Below are 20,882 nucleotides of genomic sequence, written 5' to 3' on the forward strand. Positions count from 1 at the left end.
GCCCCGGCCACATCACGCCTTGTGCACATGAGCCACAGGAAATAAGTCCCCCCCCATAGCCCCATAGCAGGAGCACACTGTGAGATTTAGTCAGTGGTGGACAGTTTCAAAGTACATTTACTTGAGGTCAAGGTTGTTGTTTTTTTGTGTGTCTGTACTTTACTTGAGTATTTGTATTTTTGGATGACTTTCGCTCCACTACATTTCAAAGACAAAGATCGTACTTGGGACTCTACTACATTTCTAGAAAGGGAAAACTACATCCTTACATTATCAATTAACCAATTACGCCCTATTTCAAATATAGTGGAAAATAGCAGATCTACAAGCTCCCAACGCGCTGTGATGAGACATGTTGTGAGCTTGTAGATATGCTATTTTCACTATTTCCTTTTTTAAATTCTGAACATTTAGTTTTTGCTTTTTTGGGATACATTGCTACATTTCAATTCAGCAATGCATTGATTAAAAAAAAAAATAGTACTTTGGAATATGAAGTATTTTTTTATAGCATGTAACCTACTTATGATTAATTGAAGTACAAATCAGACTGATAAACGTTCACTTGTAGTTGAGTAATATCTGACCAGGAGTATCTATACTTTGACTCAAGTAATGGGGTTGAGTACTTTGTCCACCACTGGACAAAGTACCACTGTCCACCACTATAATGTCCTATGGAATATTAACCAGGGTATAAGGCAATTCTACCCTCTAGTGGCCGCTCTTTGCATGTGCACGTGGCTGTGTGGTCAGGGTGTGGTCTCGAGCTGTCAACCGCTACAGAATAGTGGACACAAACAGCCAGGGACCAGCCTCACTGGAAGGGTGAATGAATGTCTGTGGTGTGTGGCCAATACAAATTATAATCAACTGGTGTTCATTTAAGAGACTACAAGGCAGAGATGCCATTAGTGGTAGAAACTGAGTTGTCCCCAGCTCACGTGAGGTGTTGAGTGTCTTGCAGAGAGGAAAAAATGAAAAAGAAAAGAACACATGGGTGGAAATGTCAAGTGTCATTTAAAACAACGTTGTGCTGGAAGTGTCGCTCAGGTTCACGCGCTAATTGCTTATCGAACACATTATCATCCCTACCTATCGCTAATAAACATAATTATGGCTGAAGTGGTTCAATTACGCGCCCTCAAATTGATTAATTACCAGGGTTGTAATTGTCTCTCAACGAGGCTTAAGGCTCGTTGCGAGGGAGTCTCGACTGATACCAAAGATACCACGCTGACTCCCGGGACGTGTTCTCACTTCTGCCATGTTAATTAATTCCCCGCGAACGAGCTATGAATAGAAACTTCAGATGCCAGCTGTGACGCCAATGTGTATGCATGACACACGAGGTGTCGTTGGAAATTAAACCGAGTTGAAGGGGCGAGCTGGGGGGCTTTTGGTAAAACCCGAAACGCAAACCAATCTAAGGGCATTAGCGCTATATGGATTAACGTTTAGCCTCATTAGCTAAGATAAATTATACGTCTGAGCTGGGTGATCGTTTGGGGCCAGGTCGAGGGCCCCGTCTGCGCGTGCGCGCGCTTGTGTGTGTGTGTATGTACAGTATGTGTGTGTGTGTGTGGCTTGGGGACAACTGTGAGCTGTGAGCCGGTCTCTCTGGCTGTTTGATCCGAGGGCCGCAGACATACAGGCCATTGAAGGGGTGAAAAGTTCCATCATCTGAGCCTTGGCTAGGTGGGAGAGAGAGAGAGAGAGAGAGAGGAAGAGAAAGAAAGACACAGACAGACAGAGAGACAGAGAGAGCTATAGAAGGCAGAAGAGAGAGAGTGAGACAGAGAAGGATAGAGAGGAACAGGAAGTGACCTTCTTTCCCCGACCACCCCGCTTCCTGTCTCTGTGGTTGCCCCCAAGCTCCCGTATCCCAGGGTGCACCTCTGCTCCCCAGCTTTCCACATGCAGGCGCGTTCCATCGCTCTAACGATGATGGAACACACCTGAAAGGTGCCATGGAGCCTGAAGGTCACGTCGCTCTGCCACCAGCGCCGATAATGTATGACGTTGAAGCGGTAATAAATCAAAAGAGTTATTTATAACGTATATGAAAGTACCACTTTCATGTGTCTACTTACTGACTGGAAAAAAAAGATTCAATTTTCCCTCATATGAAAAAACATTCATCTTACAAGATGTCTCCTTGTAATAATCCATTGACCTTCCCCACCTAGGTATCGGCAAAAAAAAAATAGCTCCACAATTTTGCTGTCTGATAACTTGACAAGCTAAATAATGATTCAAAATAACACTGTGACCTTCATTTCAAACAAATCTATGGCTCCCCCTACTGGCGGAACAACATAACTTGCCTTCTTATCATTGTTTTTTTTAACAAAACAAAGAATTGTGAAGCCGGGTTTATACTTAGTTGCGCACCAGTGCTGCTGTGTGCGAGAATAGCCGATCTACAAGCTCAAAAAAAGGCTGCATTGCCACCGCGTTGTGAGCTTGTAGATCAGCTATTTTCTGTGCGCAACAGCGGCACGCAACTAATATAAACGAGGCTTTAGGGGAGAAGGAGGAGCAAGGGAACCACCATGTGGTTGAAGAGACAGCTACAGAGACAGGCTAGCTGCCAGAGGCTCAGAGTTTGGATAGAGACAGGGTTAGAGATGGAGCTTTTTTTGATTTATGTGAGGATGAAAGGTTTAGTTATGGGCCACGAGAGAGAGAGAAAGAGAGAGGGGATGAATGAAAGTTTTGGTCCGGGACCACCACCAAGATGGGGTCCCTGCAGATGGAGCACAAATGACCCGTGAGCCACTCCACTTAGAATCCAAAACCGAGGGACACATTGACATTTTGAGTTTTTTTTGTTGCGTTTAATCCTTTTCTTTTCTTCAGTAGGACTTTGCCACAAAGCGTGCGCGTTTGTGAGAGGGTGCTCGGGGAGAGGGTTATGTGTTCCTCATTGTCAAACAATGTCAGCATTAGCATAATTTAGGAACAATGCCGTGGCTGCTCTGTGAAAACAGCGGGCCGCAACCCAAAGTCCTCAACGAGGAAGTCAAAAACACTGCCGGCGTATAAAACCATTTATCCCCGTGATGTGACAAAAGCACGCCTGAAGCCAACGGCAATAAACAACAACAAAATAAATCAAAAAGCCAATGTTAAGTCCCTTCAACTTCACGGGCAGGGGGGTTGACACATGGTATGCTAGACTACAGGGAGTTATGGGTCATCATGGCCACATTGGGGATAATGCAGGGGGGGGGACAGGGCAGGGCCCGGGGTCCTACCCAGGTTCACGGTGAGTTTGACGCGGCCCCCGTCCAGCTCCAGCCGCAGCGTGTCCGCCGACTCCTTGGAGGTGGTGGCCATAAGGAGGCCGTAGGCGCGCTGCGACATGAAGCGCAGCGCCACGTCCTCCGCCTCCGTGTGCATGGTGACCGGCATGATGATCTTCAGGTACATGCTGCCGTCGTAGCTCAGCACCGTCGCCTCTGGAATGGTTGGGGGGGAATGGAAAGCAGACACACACACACACGCACGCACGCACGCACACACACACACACACACACACACACACACACACACACACACACACACACACACACACACACACACACACACACACGCACAAAAGATGAACAGAGGCACGTATTGAGAGACATAAACACACACACACATGTCGCTGAAATGGTGCGGTTTGGGAGCAGTGGTGGACGAAGTACTCAAATGTTTTACTTTAGTAAAAGTATCAATACCGCAATGTAGAAATACAAGTAAAAGTCCTGTATGCAAAATTAGCATGAGTAAAAGTGTTGCCATCAAAATGCACTTAAAGTACCAAAAGTAAAAGTACTCATTATGTAGATGTCCCATTTCACAAGTGTTGTAAAAATGTATAAAAATCGTTTGACATTATAGCAGATCTACAAGCTCACAACGCTGTGAGCTTGTAGATCTGCTATTTTCAAATAGCCAAAGTATATAGGGCTGAATTGGTTAATGCATGTTTTGTAATAAGAAGTAACTAAAGTTTTAAAATAATTGTAGTGGAGTGAAAAGTACAATATTTGCCTCTGAGAAAGTAAAAAAAATCCTCAAATTTGTACTTAGGTACAGTGCTTGAGTAAATGTACTTTAAAGTTTACGCCACTGGAAGAAACAGGTATAGAATTCGCCAAGAGAATGCTGACTCTGAGGAGAACATGCATTTCCAGTAGAGCAGGGGACGGGGTCTTCAGGCCAAAAAACCCTTAGCTGAGAGAGAGAGATGAAGCAGGAACCCCTATTCGCCTATTATATAAGATTTTGTTACAGATTAAACTTTTTTGTAGATTTCATAGACAGCATCAGTGTTGTGTGAATTCATGTTTTTTTTGTTTTGTTTTTTACACATTATCTTCTCTCTTAACATGTTGGATTCATGACATGTTAATGTGTATTTTCAGACATTTGACCACTTAAACCCTCAATACCCCCCCTTTTCCCCTCTACACCAAACCGCTTTGCCAAAATTAGCCAAGCTAGTAGATCAGCTATTGTCGGGCTAATGTTGCCCTCAGAATAGAGTTGAAGTGGTTAATTTAAAAAATATAATAAATAATCCTATCACACAAAGAGTTGGCGGCCCACTGTAGTAAGGACCCCCTTGGGGTCCCGGACCCCTGCAGTAGAGTCAACCTTTGGGTTCCAATGTCAATCCCAATTTTGGAGAGTCCTAGAACACCAATGTTTTGACCATTATTTTGAAAAGAGAGGGGGGGGGGTCACTATCTTTACCATGAAGTGACAAACAACCAATATTAGACTTTATTTTATTGTATCAAGTTACATATGTTCAGTAAACTCTGAAATGATATGTCCAAAAAATTATCTTACCTGAAAAAACAAACAAACATTAGAAAATTCATCCAAACAGAGCCCACATGTCAGGAGTGACTTTTGTGTTACACACTTCCTGTCAGATGGCTACCTGAAAAGGCATGCTGCTGAAAGCACAGTGACATCTAGTGGACTTTCTTTTTCATACATACCTCAACCAAAATGGTAGAGATGGCTCAATCAGGTGAGTTAAGTTCAACATTGCTTTCAATAAGAAATAGTGACTTAAAATGTGCTGCCAAATGGTCGACCAGAACATTAAAGGACACTTATTTTAACAAAGAAATATAACTCACCCTAACTTTAACTTAAAAGCAAACAAATGTAGTTAAATATTAAATGAAGAACAGTATATGGTACAATCTGATATATTGTTCCTGTCGGGTGGAACCCTTGTATGTCAGAAACCGTTCCTTGTTTATTATTATTTGAAAAACATTTTAAAATAGTGATTGTAGAGCTCACAATGTGTTTCTTCTGCCAGATGGCAATTATATAAACATATGTATATTCATCATAAACTGATTTATTTAACCACTTAAGCCTTATTAAAGGGGAACCCGGTCAACTAAGTATGCAAGTAAATTTCTATTCCAGGGGATCATATTTCCAGTGAAAAAAAGGTACCTAACGGCGCTGATGGAGTCCTATGGCGGCCAATAGGCGGCCGTTTGAAGATCGCGCATGATTGGACTGGTGACCACTGTAAAATACATTTCTATGTATATTAGTATGTGTAACGAGCATGTGTTGTGCTATATTTAATCAATTAACTTTAATGACATTATTCTAATGTGTTTCTAATGTCCTGACCTGCTGGAAATTGGCGTGATGGGTCTTCAGTCATGCAAGTAACCCTGCTAACCACTTTGCACACAAAACCATTTGCACTTTTGTACTCTATGCACTGTATTCTGTGTACAGCCACGTAATGTTTCAAATATAAACTTTTAAAATGTATTTGTTTGTTTGCTTATGCACGTTAAATGTTCTCACATAGAAGTTAATCAAATCTAAGTTTTTCAAATGGATTAAAGAAGATTTTGTACTTTTTGACAAAATACCTGTCAAAACATTTGTAAACTGTGGTCTAGGACAAAATCGGAATCAGCAGCATCAGACACAAACATCTGGTATCGGCAGTGGTGGAAAGTAACCAAGTACATGTACTCAAGTACTGTACTTTAATACAATTTAGAGGTATTTTTACTCTACTGGAGTATTTCCAATTTTCAATACTTTTACTACATACACTGGGTGAAAAAGGTGATATACCTGGATACATGGGCAAGGTATACACCCACCCAAAATAAATGATAGGTGGGAGTTTTTCAATGAATGCGGGAGAGGACTGTTTACCTTAAAATGCCTTTAAGATACCTGGATATACGTCTCTCTTTTCTCTGCTTGGGAATCTTCCTTACACATGTAAATTAGAGGTTTGTTCAAACAATGGGAGGTGTGGGGTTCATAGAGGGGGGGGCTCAGAGAGAGAGAGAGAGAGAGAGAGAGAGAGAGAGAGAGAGAGAGAGAGAGAGAGAGAGAGAGAGAGAGAGAGAGAGAGAGAGAGAGAGAGAGAGAGAGAAACACAGACTATTGCACAATTACTGATTAAAAAACAATGAGTGAGATGTCTGTCTGTCTGTCTGTCTGTCTGTCTGTCTGTCTGTGAGAGAGAGATATATACACACACGCACAGGATGCAACTCGGCAGTTGGGTCCAAACGGGGTACCTCAAAGCTTGAGTTGCTAGAACACCACTTATTGATATTTTTACTTAAGCAAAACAGTTGAGTACTTGTTCCACCAATGTCCCTGTTTAAAAATGATTGAATAAACACTAATAACCAAGGTTACTGTAGTAACAGAGGTCCTCTCTGTTACACAAGGTGCTGTACAACAAACAGTGGTGTGAAGTAACTAAGTACATTTACTCAAGTACTGTACTTAAGTACAATTTTGAGGTAATTTTACATTACTGAAGTATTTCCAATTGTCTATACTTTTACTTACTATTTTATTTACTATTATTTGAAAACTTTAGTTACTAGTTACTTTGCAGATATAAATGATTACATTAAAAAACATACATTAACCACTTTAGCCTTATTTTATACATCAACAAGCTCACACGCTATTTTCAAACGTATTAGCACTTTTACTTTTGGTACTTTAAGCACATTTTGATTCCAAAATGTGTTGTACTTTTTACCCATATCACAAACAAGGCTACTTTATGTGTGTTTTCGTTTGTATTTTGGGGGATAGAGATTAGATTACATGCAGACACAACATTTGCATGATAGGTGTCGATGGTTTCAATGTTCCTATTGTTTCATGTTTCACTCCTGAGCACCGCCTCTTCACACCGTGTCTGTGAGATGTCTTTGAGCCAGTGTTGCCAGGTTTTTTTTATAATAAATTTGCACCAAGAATTTTATTTGAAAATAGCAGTCTACAAGCTCACAACGAGTTGCATCACGAGTATATCTTGTATAGCTTGTATATATATATATATATATATATATATACCAGAAGAAAATATTGTACTTTTACTCCACTACAATTATTTGAAAACTTTAGTTACTAGTCACTTTGTAGACTTTTGTGAGCTTGTAGATCAGCTATTTTCAAAATATTTTTTATATTTTTTGAAAACTTGTGAAATGGGACATTCTGCATATACTTTCATTCCCACACTTTTGTATTTTTACTCAAGTAAATGTTTTCATACTGGACTTTAACTTGTAATAGATTATTTCTATATTGTGGTATCGATACTTGTATTTAAGTAAAACAAAAGTGAGCACTTCTTCCGTCACTGGCCGTCGGTCGGCTCTACTCATGGACACTAACATGAAGCGAATGCAAAAGGGAAGCTTTCGCTGCCGATGCCGGAGACATCAGACAGCAGACAGCAGCGCGCCAAGAAGCCACGACCTTGGATTCTCTCTCTCGCCAGACAGAGGCCGGCCATAAATAGACTGCTGTGCTGCATGCGCAGAGTGACAGTTGCCCGAGGATCGCCTTTTCATTCGCAGTGTGGGTTGATGCGTGTCAGGCTGGCAGGCAGGCAGCGCTAGCGTGGTTCACACTGATGGGTCGCTCTGGAGGAGTGCATGTGTCCACGCACGGCGCAAATGAAAAATACAGTTTTTACTTTAGTGGAGTAATTCCAAATTTCAGTTCTTTTACTTCTACTCCACTACATCTCAGATGCAAATATTGTACTTTTAATCCACTGCAATTATTAGAAAATTTGAGTTACTTCGCAGATTTTGATTATTAGTACAAAACATGCATTAGCCACTTGCCTATCGGCCATTTGGAAATAGCCGATCTACAAGCTCACAATGTGTCGCATTGTGAGCTTGAAGATCTGCTATTTTCTAAAGACAATGTCAAGACTAAAGACATTTGAAAACTTGTGAAATGGGACATTCTGCATAATGAGTACTTTCTACTTTTGGTACTTTAAGTACGTTTTGATACCAATACTCTTACTCAAGTACATTTTTTATTCCGGACTTGTAACAGAGTATGTCTACATTGCAGTATTGATACTTTTATGTAAGTATAAAATGTGTAGCCTGGTTCCAGAGTAGCCTACTTTTTCCACCACCACTGATGTTAACCACACTTATAGCATCCCTATTCTGAGGGCAAGCATTTGGTGATATTAGCAGATGCACAATCTCACAATGGGATGTATTGTCAGCTTGTAGATCGGCTATTTTCTCTGAAGATATTTAGGGTAACCGGAATGGTTGCCCCAAAACACGCTCTGCCCCACTTTTTTTGAGCGGCCGCTCGCCCCCCCCCCAGCGGCAGTCCAGTCACCCCACTTGAGTGGAACTCGTGCCTCCAACGGCGGACCACTCGCCCCGCCGGTGCAGGACGCCCACCCCGCTTGGTGAGAACAATAAGTTAGGAAGTAGTTTTGGCGTATTTTGGGACGACCGTTCCCGTATAAGCAAAATTCGCTTCAGCTGACTCAGCACCGTTCGAGTTATGTCCCGATAGGAACAGAAACCCCACCCCCTAATCTCGGTACCACCGAGAGGTCAAACGTGGCCGAGTAGGTTCTGGGAGCCAGAAATACCTGATGGATCCGACCGTTCCGCGCTCGCCGCATTTGATTGGGGCGACTGGACCTTGGTGGCCAGACATAGGTGGGTCCGACCGTTCCGACGTCGCCGGATTTGACCCGGGTCGAGCGTGAATTGGGACAACCGTTCTTGTATTCAAATTTAGTGTCGAGCAAAAACAGTAGGGGGTCAAGTATAGACCCCTGGCGGTCAACTTGTATATGGGTGATATAAAAGATGCAGAGGAGAAAGGGAGCTCTGTAGAAAAAGGAATACTAATTGTGCTCACTATAAAAACTGAATAAGGGACAATATTTTCTGCATTGACAAAAGAGTTGGTTCACAGTCAAACACATGCTGTAATGCTAGAGGCGAAAATAACTCGCTGGCAATTGATTATTTTGTTATAGCTGTGACTGACTGAAATATCATTCTAATCAAGAAGAGAGACTGGAGTTCACGGCAGTTCTTAAGGTATATTAAAGAAAATGATTTCCCCAGGCTTTATTTCTCTGTACTTTATTTCAGTATGGATCGGAGGAAGAATTATAATATAATATAATATACTCGGGTGGCAAATTTGAGCATATATGTAGGGTTATAATTTTCTAAGCAAAAAGGCAATATCATCGACTGCTCTCGCCTTGCACTGATCTACACGGCTAATATAGCATCACAGGGTAATAATATAAGAGGGATTACCGAGGATGATTCCATAACAGCCCCCTTGACGCCTTTGCAGTAACAGGAGAGGCGCCACTAGATGGCAGGAGAGAGCTGATGAAAATCACCCTCCCTCATCCGATGGCCAGAGACAAAAACAGTTCCATCGGCCCCAGCCTTCACAATAAAGACATCTCCCTCCCGCCTCTGTCCTGATTTCGGCACCAATCTCTCCTTCCCTCATTACCCTTCTCTCTCTCCCCACACCTGTCATGTCCCACCCATCCCCCTCATCCACCTCTCCCTCCCATGCCGGTGTGTGATGCTCGCCAAAGCCATAGACCACTGTTTCTCAATGTCTGGTCCGGGGCCCACCAGGGGTCCAAAGGGTCCCTTACATGCAGCATTGGTTCTCAAAGTGGGGTCTGGGGACCCCCAGGGGTCTTTGGGGGGGTTTCAGGGGGACCCTAGCTAGAGTAGTTAACATAGCATCACAATCACTTTAGCCACCGCATCTGTTTATATGTTGGCTATTCAAAAATAGCAGATCTACATCTGCTATTTTTGAAAATATTTGAAAATATCGAAATTGTTTGGACAAATCTTCTCTTCTGGGGGTCCCTGACAAAATGATTTTACAAACTGGGGTCCGCGGCCGAATCTAGTTTGAGTGCCTTAACTTTGAGAGTATACAAATGGATTATTTTGTTTTCTTTGGGGAGGCCAAATGTACACTGTACAATTATCAGTGTTAATTCAACTCCGAGAGCGTTGCACATGGAACCAAACAGACCCGTAAAGGGTCCATTTGTACCCCCTGGTGGTCCCCGAACCTGACGTTGAGAACCGGTGTGATAAATAGACGACAGAGCCAGGCCGACGCCCGGACGGAACTAAACGGGGATGAACCAGGTGTGTAATTGTGCGTGCGCACACGTCACCTCGCCCCAGCCTCGCCATGGCTGTGTACCTGCCACCTGGGTGCGCATGACCGGCCCCAGATGGCGAGACCAGAAGTACGGTTGCTCGGCCGCGCCTTGCCCGCTTGCCAGCCTCTCGTACGCTCGCCCTAATTTCCTCCCTCGCTGCCAGCCAGCGTGCCCAAAATGCCACCAGGGCCTCGGGGTGGCATTTGCTCCAGACACACACCAGTGGTGTAACGTAACTGAATGCTTTTACTCAAGTGCAATTTTCAGGTACTTTTACTTTACTGGAGTAGGCCCATTTCCAGTTGTCTATACTTTTACTTCTATACTCCACTACATCTCAGAGGCAAATATTGTACCTTTACTCCACTACAATTATTTGAAAACTTTAGTTACTAGTTACTTTCCAGATATAAATGATTACATTATAATACACTTCAGCCCTATTTTATACATAGGCTATTTGAAAATAGCAGATCTACAAGCTCACATTGTGAGCTTGTAGATCTGCTATTATCAAACATTTTAGTATTTTTACTTTTGGTACTTTAAGTACATTTTGATACCAATGCTTTTGTACTTTTACTTAAGTCAAATTTTAATTGCAGACTTTTACTCATAACATAGTACTTCTACATTGTAGTATTGAAACTTTTACTTTAGTAAAACATTTGAGTACTGTTTCCACCACTGACACACACACACCCACCCACACACGCACACAGAGCTCTCCTTGCAGAGTTCCTGCCTGTTCTCCCTCTGTTCTCCACTGGCATACCATAGCAGCTGGTTGGCAACGTGTAGCAGCAGCACCGTGGCCTTTCCGTGTCGGGAACTTTCCTTCTAAAACAACTTGTTGTCGGAGGCGGAGACCGGTTCACAATCTGTAATGTTTGCTGTTCTGTGCAATATTCTACTGTGTCGAGCGCCCATGATGCCTCTAAACGCACCGAATGTTCCCATAGGCCATGCAAAGGCCATCTGTCTGCAACGTTTTAGTAACTCTGCCCGCTTCCGTGCTAAGCAGAGCATGATGCTCGGAGCACAATGCAGGGCTGGGTTCTGGCAGCGATTTCATAGTTGGGTCTTTTTGCTGTGCCGATATAACAACATGAGAGACATTTTGTCTTCCATAGGTTTTAATGGTAACACTATTACACACTATTACAGTTTTGACTTATTGACTTATGTTTAGGCTTATATTTTAAGTCATATATGCAGGGTATTTGAGCATCGTGATCCATGCCTGTGGACCATGGATTGACTGATCAAGTTGTGTTTCTCTGTGGTTGTTATTGTCCACTGCAAGTTACGAAAGGAAAATAAAGTCATTTGAATTGAGTTGAATATTAACTGCAATTTCATTAACGCCTCACGATGCAACGCTTTGTGAGCTTCTAGATCTGATTGTCTAAAAACATTTGAGTACTTTTACTTTGGTACTGTAAGTAGACCTATATTTTGATGCAAAGACGTTTGTACTTTTCTATTGTCTGTACAATTATGAATACAGGCCTTTTACTTGTAATAGAGTATCTTTATATTGCAGAGATGCTCGTAGGCCTGCGTCCTGCGTCGCTGACGCACCATATTGCGAAAGGACGCATTCATGACAACTCTAGTGCGTCCATGGGACGCAGCTCCGATTAGCTCCGATAATATATAATATTTGTCAGCTGTGATCTACATGGACTCTCTCGGTTAGGCACCGTTGGTGGAGAAGTATAACTCTCCGGTTAGACACCGTTGTACTGGAGAAGTATAACTCGGTTAAACGGCGTTGTGTGTCAGAAGCAGCAGCACAGCCCCTCGCTGTTAGTCTACGCTACACACACAGAGAGAGAGAGAGAGACGGCATGAGGACCTGCTCTTAAACGTGTTAAAACGTCTTGGATAGACCACTGTCTGGAATAATAACTGATCATCATACATACAGGTCTACTACTAATCTTTGTTGCTGTTGTCATCTTAAATTGACCAGCCAAAGTAAAATCCCCGATTTTAGAGTGTTCTCCCACTTGCTTGGAGATCAGAGTGAGTGGTGGATTAACGCATGTTGCCAATCAGCTGTGTAACATTAGCAGGTTAACGATGGCTCGTTGATCCTATGCATTTGACCCTGATTTGACCACAAAGGCAAACAAAAGCACTAATTAATGGCAGCTGTAAGTAACCGGTTGTCTATCGTCTGTGTCTTGTGTATGTTTAATAGGCAACTGGATGTTTTCTGTAGCTTAGAGATATCATAACAATTAATTCCCTGAAGAGGGTAGACCCTCTCCCTCATGCTAAACTTAAAGTGACTTATAAGGTTCCACTTCTCCTCAAAAAGACAACTTTATTTTCCTTTCTCAATGACAAGCCTAATAGTATTATTGCATGTTGACTATGTGCAATAACTGCAAGCCAATGTTCATAGGCATTGTCAGTATTTGTCTTCATTATTTCTTGAATTCCTATTTCTTTATTTGCCAATACTTCCACTGTAAGCCAGTGTTTTCAGTCTACACAATAAATAAAAAATAAATAAATTCTACATTCATAAATAATACAAAATAAAATAATAATAATGATTAAAAGGTTCTATGATTAAATGTATTCTATTGGTCAAAGGTATGTTAAATCCACCTGTTGCCCACTACTAGTATTTCTTACCATAAGGTGTGCTAATACTACAGAATCATATACATTTGAAAAAATATATTTATGATTTTTTAATATGTATATATATCGGTATCGGTCTTGAAAAGCAGGAACGGGTCGCACTGATCTAGATCTGCTATTTTCACAATATGTATCTGTGGAACTGAATCAAACTAAATTAAGTGCCTCAACTCCTAATTCCTCAGGGTGGGGGGTCCCCAGTTAAAATATGATTATTTTGGGGGGTCGCTGCCTGAAAAGGTTGAGATCCACTGCATCAGGATATAATGTACACAGTCACACACGCATAGAAGATATGGAGATTGGAGATCAAAGAAAACGATAGGGGGGGGGACGTGTAATTGGGGACCCATAAAATGTCCCTGGGACCCATCTAAAAGACCACCCTTGCATCCCAGGACCCATTACATTGAAAACCTAGCAACATCACTGATATTGCTACTTTTATTTACAGCAGTGGTTCCCAAACTGGGGGTTGGGACGCCCGGGGGATCCCCACATCATTCTGAGGGGTCCCCAGATGATTAGCTTAATGTGCAACATCGTTTTCTCACTCAACAGTAAACAAACCAACATACAGTATAAGTGTATACAGAGTATCTGCACATTTCTCTAAAGTTACAATTTAATACCAAACTGGCTAAATTGTCAAATAGTAGGCTATGTAAGAAAGGGGAAAATATTGTGAAAATAGCCGATCCACAAGCTCACAACGCCTCACAGTGCAAGGCGTAGTATTTGCAATATTTATCAGTGGAACCGAGTCAAACTAAATGTAATGCCTACAATTCCAAGTGCTTGTCAGGGTGGGGGGTCCCCAGTTCAAACATGACTATTTTGGGGGATCCCCACTCAGGTTCAAATATGTTTATTTTGAGGGGTCCCCAGTTCAAACATGATTATTTTGGGGGGGTCTGAAAAAGTTTGGGAACCCTTCAAAGTTTATTTTATTTATTTTTTATAAAGCCTTGACATACAATATGTACAAAATCCTACTTCTTCCACCCCGGCCCTCCTATCTGTCCCCGACAACCCCGCTCACCTATCTCGCAGTTTCCCCCCAGGTATCCGGTGCCGATGCAGTCGCAGATGTACCGGTTCCAGCCCTCCTTGCAGAGGCCCCCGTTGCCACAGGGGGCGCCGGCGCAGCGCTTCTGCAGCTCGCGCGTGCAGAAGCTGCTGACGCCCGGCGAGCTCTGGATCTCCGCCAGCCGGCGCACGTCGCGGCTCTTGCCGTCGATGAAGAGGTCGCGCACGCAGCCCACGTAGCCGTAGTTGAGCAGCGCCGTCCACACCTCGGGCGGCAGGATGAGCTCCGCCTTGGCCTCGGGGAGGCCGCCCAGGTACATGTCGCTGTCCAGGTCCAGGATCTCGCTGCCCTCCGGCGAGTTGAAGGGCAGGCTGCGGCTGTTGACCGATATGGAGCCTGCAGCATGGCGGGGTTGGACGGGGAAGATGAGGAGGGAGAGAGAAGAGAGGGTTAGAGTTTGTTGCCTGGATGTGACTGAGCAAAACAGCAAAGTGTGAGCGGGAACGAGCTTAACCCTTTAAGACCAGAAGCCGATTCTACAAGCGTCTTCTAAATCCTAACAGTTTCCTGAAAAATGTATGTTGCTGTATCAGTGGTGCTGAAACGTATTCATGTCAAGGACCCCCAACATTATATGTATTTGGCCGCGGACCCCCATCTCAAAATATTTTAATTTGAAGATTTGAGTTAAAAATGTTCACTTTAAAACAATATTCAAAGATTTGCATACATTTTCACTATTTTTGAATAGCCAAAGTGTAAAATAATACTTTTTAGCTCAAATCAAGAAGTGACAGATGCGTTCCAGGTCTTAATGGGTTAAACAGAGAGAGAGAGAGAGAGAGAGAGAGAGAGAGAGAGAGAGAGAGAGAGAGAGAGAGAGAGAGAGAGAGAGAGAGAGATGAACGACAGCAGGGTGAGAGAGAGAGAGCGTCAAGGTAGACAGTCTAATGTGTCTGTAATAGGCTAAATGGAGGAGAAGGGAAGCCGAATGCAGCAGGGAGTGGGGCAGACAAAAGGCCTCTCTCTTCTTCGCCTGTGATTAACGACTCCATCTTAATTTTCTATTAAAAGCCAATTACGGCCGGGGCAGCGGCGAGATCAGACGCGCTCACACATGCACGTGCACACACACACGCGTCCTCCCTGTAGGACGGCGTTATGAGAAGATATGACTTTCCGAGGTGCCTCGCCACCCACTGCTTTCTCATTCAAGCAGGCAGACAAACTATGAGACCTGAGCGCTCAACCTTCTGCGCGCGTGCGCACACACACACACACACACACACACACACACACACACACACACACACACACACACACACACACACACACACACACACACACACACACACACACACACACACACACACACACAGACAAAACTGACAAAACACTTGCTACAGTGTGAAATGAGCTGAAATGGCCATCATGCCTTACAGAGGCAGGACGAAGAGGCAATTAACCACAGTGTGCTGTGTAACTCCTGTGTAAACCATGGCTCAAAGTGCATGAACTAACAAAGCTCCTACAGGCTAATAAAGAAAAAGAAGACACAGGGGTCGAATATATAGCGGCATGGCTTCCCAGTGCACTTTAAAAAGGCTTTAAAAAGACAGTTTGATAAATAAATTATCAGTTAATTGGCTGATAACTGGCTTGAATCCCACGTACATACTGTATAAAATCTTAAAATGTCAACTGAAATCATGTATTAATTTAGTCTTACTGTAGTGGGTGGGAGAATTGCTTTCATTCATCATTTTACATTGGCCTACAATGGTTATGCATGTACTGCAGTATCTTGAATAATGCCTACAAATCTCAAATTAACTAACGCTGACAACGAGCTGAGCTGTGAGAGGTGTAACAGCATCAGCTGAGCTGAGCTGTGAACCGTGATTGGTGTACTTTTGTCGGGACAGAGATATACACATATACGGACTATATCACAGTCAGCAGGGGTGGAAAGTAAGTACTGCACTTGCGTACAATTTTGAGGTATTTGTACTTTACTTGAGTATTTCCAACTTGCAATACTTTTACTTCTACTCCACTACATCTCGGATCCAAATATTGTACTTTTACTCCACTACAATTACTTGAAAACTTTAGTCAGCCTACTAGTTACTTTGCAGATTTTGATTATTATTACAAAACACACATTAACCGCTTCAGCCCTACATACATTACGGCCATTTGAAAATAGCCGATCTACAAGCTCACGATGCGTCGTGATGCGACACATTGTGACCTTGTAGACCTGCTATTTTCAAAAGATTTGTAGACATTTGAAAACTTTTTCTGCATGATGAGTACTTTCTACTTGTGGTACTTTAAGTACAACACTTTTGTACTTTTACTCAAGCACATTTTGAATTGCAGACATTTACAGAGTATTTCTACATTGCAGTATTGATACTTTTACTCGAGTGAAAAATGTGAGTACTTTTTTCCACCACTGGAGAGTCTGCGAAGAATAGACCGTCCTGAGAGACTAGGTCGTCCGGTAATTCCCTTACCTTTCCTCCCTTCCCTCTGGAAGTCCACGTGGCACCACTCGCCGTCGTTGACCTTCTTGTTGCTGGTCTTCAGCTTGGTCTTGCCGGAGCCCATGTCGATGAGCAGGTACAGGTAGCCGTCGAGCAGCTCCATGGCGAAGTAGTCGGTCTTGAGCTCCCGCCCGGGCTTCTGCTCTTTGGGGCCCCCCTGGGGCCGGCCGTGGCTGAACAGCAGCAGGCCGCTGGGCTCCGTGGTGCGGAAGTCGAAGGAGATGGAGCCCGTCTTTTTGGTGTTCCACTTGGGCAGGGAGATGTAGGACTCGGGCGTCTCGAAGGTGACGGGGTCCAGGGCCGCCACGTCCTCGCAGCGGAACACCAGGTCGCCGTTGAGCGTGATCTTGGGGTCGCGCTCGATGGCCAGCCGCGACAGCTCGAGCTTGAAGTCGTTGTTCTTGTACACCACCTGGAAACGCACGACCGAGAGACAGAGGAGTTGACAAAATGTGGTTGGGAAAAAAAACGTTGCCATGTATAAAGTTAACCCATTAAGACCGGGACTGCATCTCTGTCATTTTAGTTTTTTAACCACTTTAACCATGATCTTATACTTGGGCTATTCAAAAATAGCTCATAGTGCCGCATTGCAAGCTTGTAGATCTGCTATTTGTTTGGGGGGAAATTGTGATCATTTTAGCAAATCTTTGAGTAAATGTTTTTTTAACATTTGTAACTGAAATCTTTGCTTCTGGGGGATTCTACGAATGTCTTCTAAATACTAACAGTTTTTTTATGTTGCTATATACCAGTGGTTCTCAAACATTTCATAAGGACCCCCAAAAGAATTATTATTATGTATTATATTATTATGTATTTGGCCGCGGACCCCCATCTGAAAATATTTTGTTCCAGCGACCCCCAAAGTTTTAGTTCAAATGTATATAGAGTATATATTCAAAGATTTGCACACATTTTCATGCCATTCCTTTTCAAAATAGCAGATCTACAAGCTTGTGAGCTTGTATATCTGCTATTGAATAGCCAAAGATATCTGACAGATGCGTTCCCGGTCTTAATGGATTAAAGTAGAGGACTGCAAGATGTGGACACAGCAATGTATGTGTTTGAGTGAGCTGCACGCATAATATTACGTGTGAGTTCACTCATTTGTGTAATGGAAATAAGGTGGGTGGACAAATTGCAAAAAATGGATGCGGGTGTTGATGAAAATAGATGCAACATTGTCGTTTCGAATTCATCGTGGGCTAGAACGCAATTATAGTATCTGTGTTCGCACTGAAAATTGTGTGTGTGTGTGTGTGTGTGTGTGTGTGTGTGTGTGTGTGTGTGTGTGTGTGTGTGTGTGTGTGTGTGTGTGATGGAAATGTGTGGGTGGGCAGCATACATGAAAACTTTAAAGGGGTTCAAATGCAGTTAATGCGGAAAACGCATTTGTTTTGATTGAACGGCGTGGGCTAGGAGCGTGCCAGCGTGTGCATGTTACGTGTGTGCAAGTGAGCAAATTGACACCGACTTCCTGAGAACGAGTGGATGTAAAACAACACAGCCGAAAAGAATGCAGAAAACTCTGCGGAGCACTAAAAAAAGAAGAAAAAATCCTCACAAAACTGCCATGTATTTGTACGTGTTTGCAAAACAACCATGATTCACAGATCTCAGTAAACACACACACAATAAATGAAACAACTCAAAGAGGCTCCTGGGGAGCTATCAGGAACCCGGGACAAAGCAAACATCGGCCCCCGGCCCTGATGCAAATGTCCCCCGATGGGGGTTTCGACAAACTGCAAACTACATTGTCTCAGCTCGGAGCGCGTGCCTGTGCCTCAGTGTGTGTGCATTCATAATGGATTAGGTGGTAAAAGCCAGAGTGGTGGAGTAAATTACTCTTGTCTCTCATGGAGTTGTGCGCTCAGCCTTTTGTTCTCTGACAACTCTATGGAGAGCAGTCTGAGGGGGCTGTCATTGTTGGAAAAAAGCTGTTCCCTAAAGTTGCATTGCTTTCCTGCGAGGAAGGCAGTGTGCACGCACGTGTGTGTGTGTGTGTGTGTGTGTGTGTGTGTGTGTGTGTGTGTGTGTGTGTGTGTGTGTGTGTGCGTGCGTGTGCGTGTGCGTGTGCGTGTGCGTGCACACGTGCGTGAGTGTGTGTCTGCCTTCTGATTGCACTGCTCTTCACACTGTCTCTATTTCTCTGGCACAAGCAAAGCAAACGTGAGATACTTTGACAGACTCACAAACACGCACACTTTTTGATAGCCATTCGAAATATTGTGCTCCTATTTTCCTGTTTTCTAGCAGTGTCGTTTTCAACACAAGTAGGCTACATTTCAGAAAATAGTGTGAGAGCCCCGGATAAAATGGAACAATAGATAACTTCCTCTCCGCCAAGCCAATTTATTCAGATAAGAACATGATATAACATTAGATAACACAAACATATTCATATTATAGGAAGACTGCAGGCATCCCGTTCTGCGGTGACCAAACGTATATTTTCTTCCTGTGCGTGTGTGTACAGTATGTGTATCTATGTGTGTGACTGACAGTGAGCAGGTGTAATACAGTATTGGTTTTGCTTTAGCATTGCTCGGTTCAGGTCAGTGAATGGCTTATCGCCTTGGTCTGTGAATCACCGCGTTTGCTTTTGAGAATCGATGATACATACAAACTCCCTCTAGCCATGTTTTATATTTCACCACAGTGAGACCTGTCTCTTTCAAAGCGTCTAGTTCAGTCTCCCTCTGCACGCGTGCGCACACACACGCACACGCACACACACACACACACACACACACACACACACACACACACACACACACACACACACACACGTGCAGTGCAGGTGCGAGCTCCCCTGGCATATCCAGCATTGGCTATGCTGCAGTGTGCTCATCTCATAGTGTCATCATTAGCAGAGATTAGCTCTGGTAATTGGCCATGCTAACGCTACAACTGGAAACTAATAAGGCGCTGGCTCAACTTGCAACAGGTGTGACAATCGCAGTGAGAGGCAAGCTAATGAGATGTAGTTAAGAAGAGTATTCACCTCAGATGTATTTAACTCAAGTCAAGGACATTCTAATTACTTAAAGGACCACTTTCACCCATTTTCAACCTATCTTCATATAATTGGTCCTCACTAATGCTCGTTATAATAGGTACAATGTTTGTGTCTCAGAGGAGGGCTGTGGAAAGCTCAGACACCTGCCTAACGGTGACATCATCGGTAGGCAGTCATTATTTAAATTTTCATTATTAATTAATGCGAGAACAATGGCTTCCATTATCGCATGCTAACTTTGAAGGAAGAGAAAGCCTGCCGTTTCTATTAGCTTGGATTCCCCATCGATGATGTCACTGGTAGGCGGGTTTCTGAACTGTCCTCCTCTGATATACAGTAGATTCATTTTGTTCATGGTGTTTTACCATATTATAATGAGCATTAATGACAAATGATATGAAGATGGGTTGAAAATGGGTGAAGGGGTCCTTTAAGATGGCAAAGTACTTCAGTTATTGGGTTGTTGCCCGGTAACAGGAAGAGTGGGCACTATAAGGAAGAGTGGGCACCTCAATGTAAAATTGTCTATTTTGTCCAAAATGTAAAAAATAATAATAATATGGACAATAGACTATAGTAATGTAAACAGGCCTGGCTTAACGGAAGGGCTTTAGGTGCTGAAGCACAGGGCACCAACCTTGGGGGGGGGGGGGGGGGGGGGGGCAAACGGCGTGGAGAAAGTCAAAGAAGACAGAACTATCGGCGAAAAGCGCCGAAATTTAGAAGCAGCGGCTGTTGAAGGAGAGCTAAAACTGCAAAACGCGCCGGCTCCGGGCACCACGGAGGCTTAAGCCGGCCCTGAATGTAAAGTATACATTAAACATATATATTCTGATGCCAATACTCTTGTACTTTAAAGGTAGGGTAAGTGATTTTCTTTGGTTAAAATAAGTGTTAAATAGCTCTATATTGTGATAGTACTCATTGCTATAGAGTGTTTGTTCAGTATTAGGAGTCTCCTTGTCTCTCCAGCTCTTTATTAAACAGAAAATGCATTTTCGTTTCAGTTTCAGTTTCATTTCCAATTTTATCCAACCAGGACAGAGAACTCAATCAGGATACAGATTAAACAAGTGCAAT

General features: G+C 43.2%; 1 protein-coding gene across 5 annotated transcripts in view; it reads right to left on the reverse strand.

Moving 5' to 3' along the window:
- The window catches only part of nrxn2b (neurexin 2b), an 884,672-nt gene that overhangs the window by 480,198 nt on the left and 383,592 nt on the right, over positions 1 to 20,882 (reverse strand). For all 5 annotated transcript variants that reach the window (XM_084043029.1, XM_084043031.1, XM_084043030.1 and 2 more), the window contains 3 exons: positions 16,745 to 17,186; positions 14,235 to 14,618; positions 3,261 to 3,464 (listed from right to left, as the gene is read on the reverse strand). In XM_084043029.1, the coding sequence (XP_083899155.1) occupies positions 3,261 to 3,464; positions 14,235 to 14,618; positions 16,745 to 17,186 (1,030 nt within the window). The remainder of the gene's footprint in view (positions 1 to 3,260; positions 3,465 to 14,234; positions 14,619 to 16,744; positions 17,187 to 20,882) is intronic.

Source organism: Gymnoscopelus microlampas (genome assembly GCF_963454915.1).
Source record: "Gymnoscopelus microlampas genome assembly, chromosome: 19".
NCBI classification, from domain to species: Eukaryota; Metazoa; Chordata; class Actinopteri; order Myctophiformes; family Myctophidae; genus Gymnoscopelus; species Gymnoscopelus microlampas.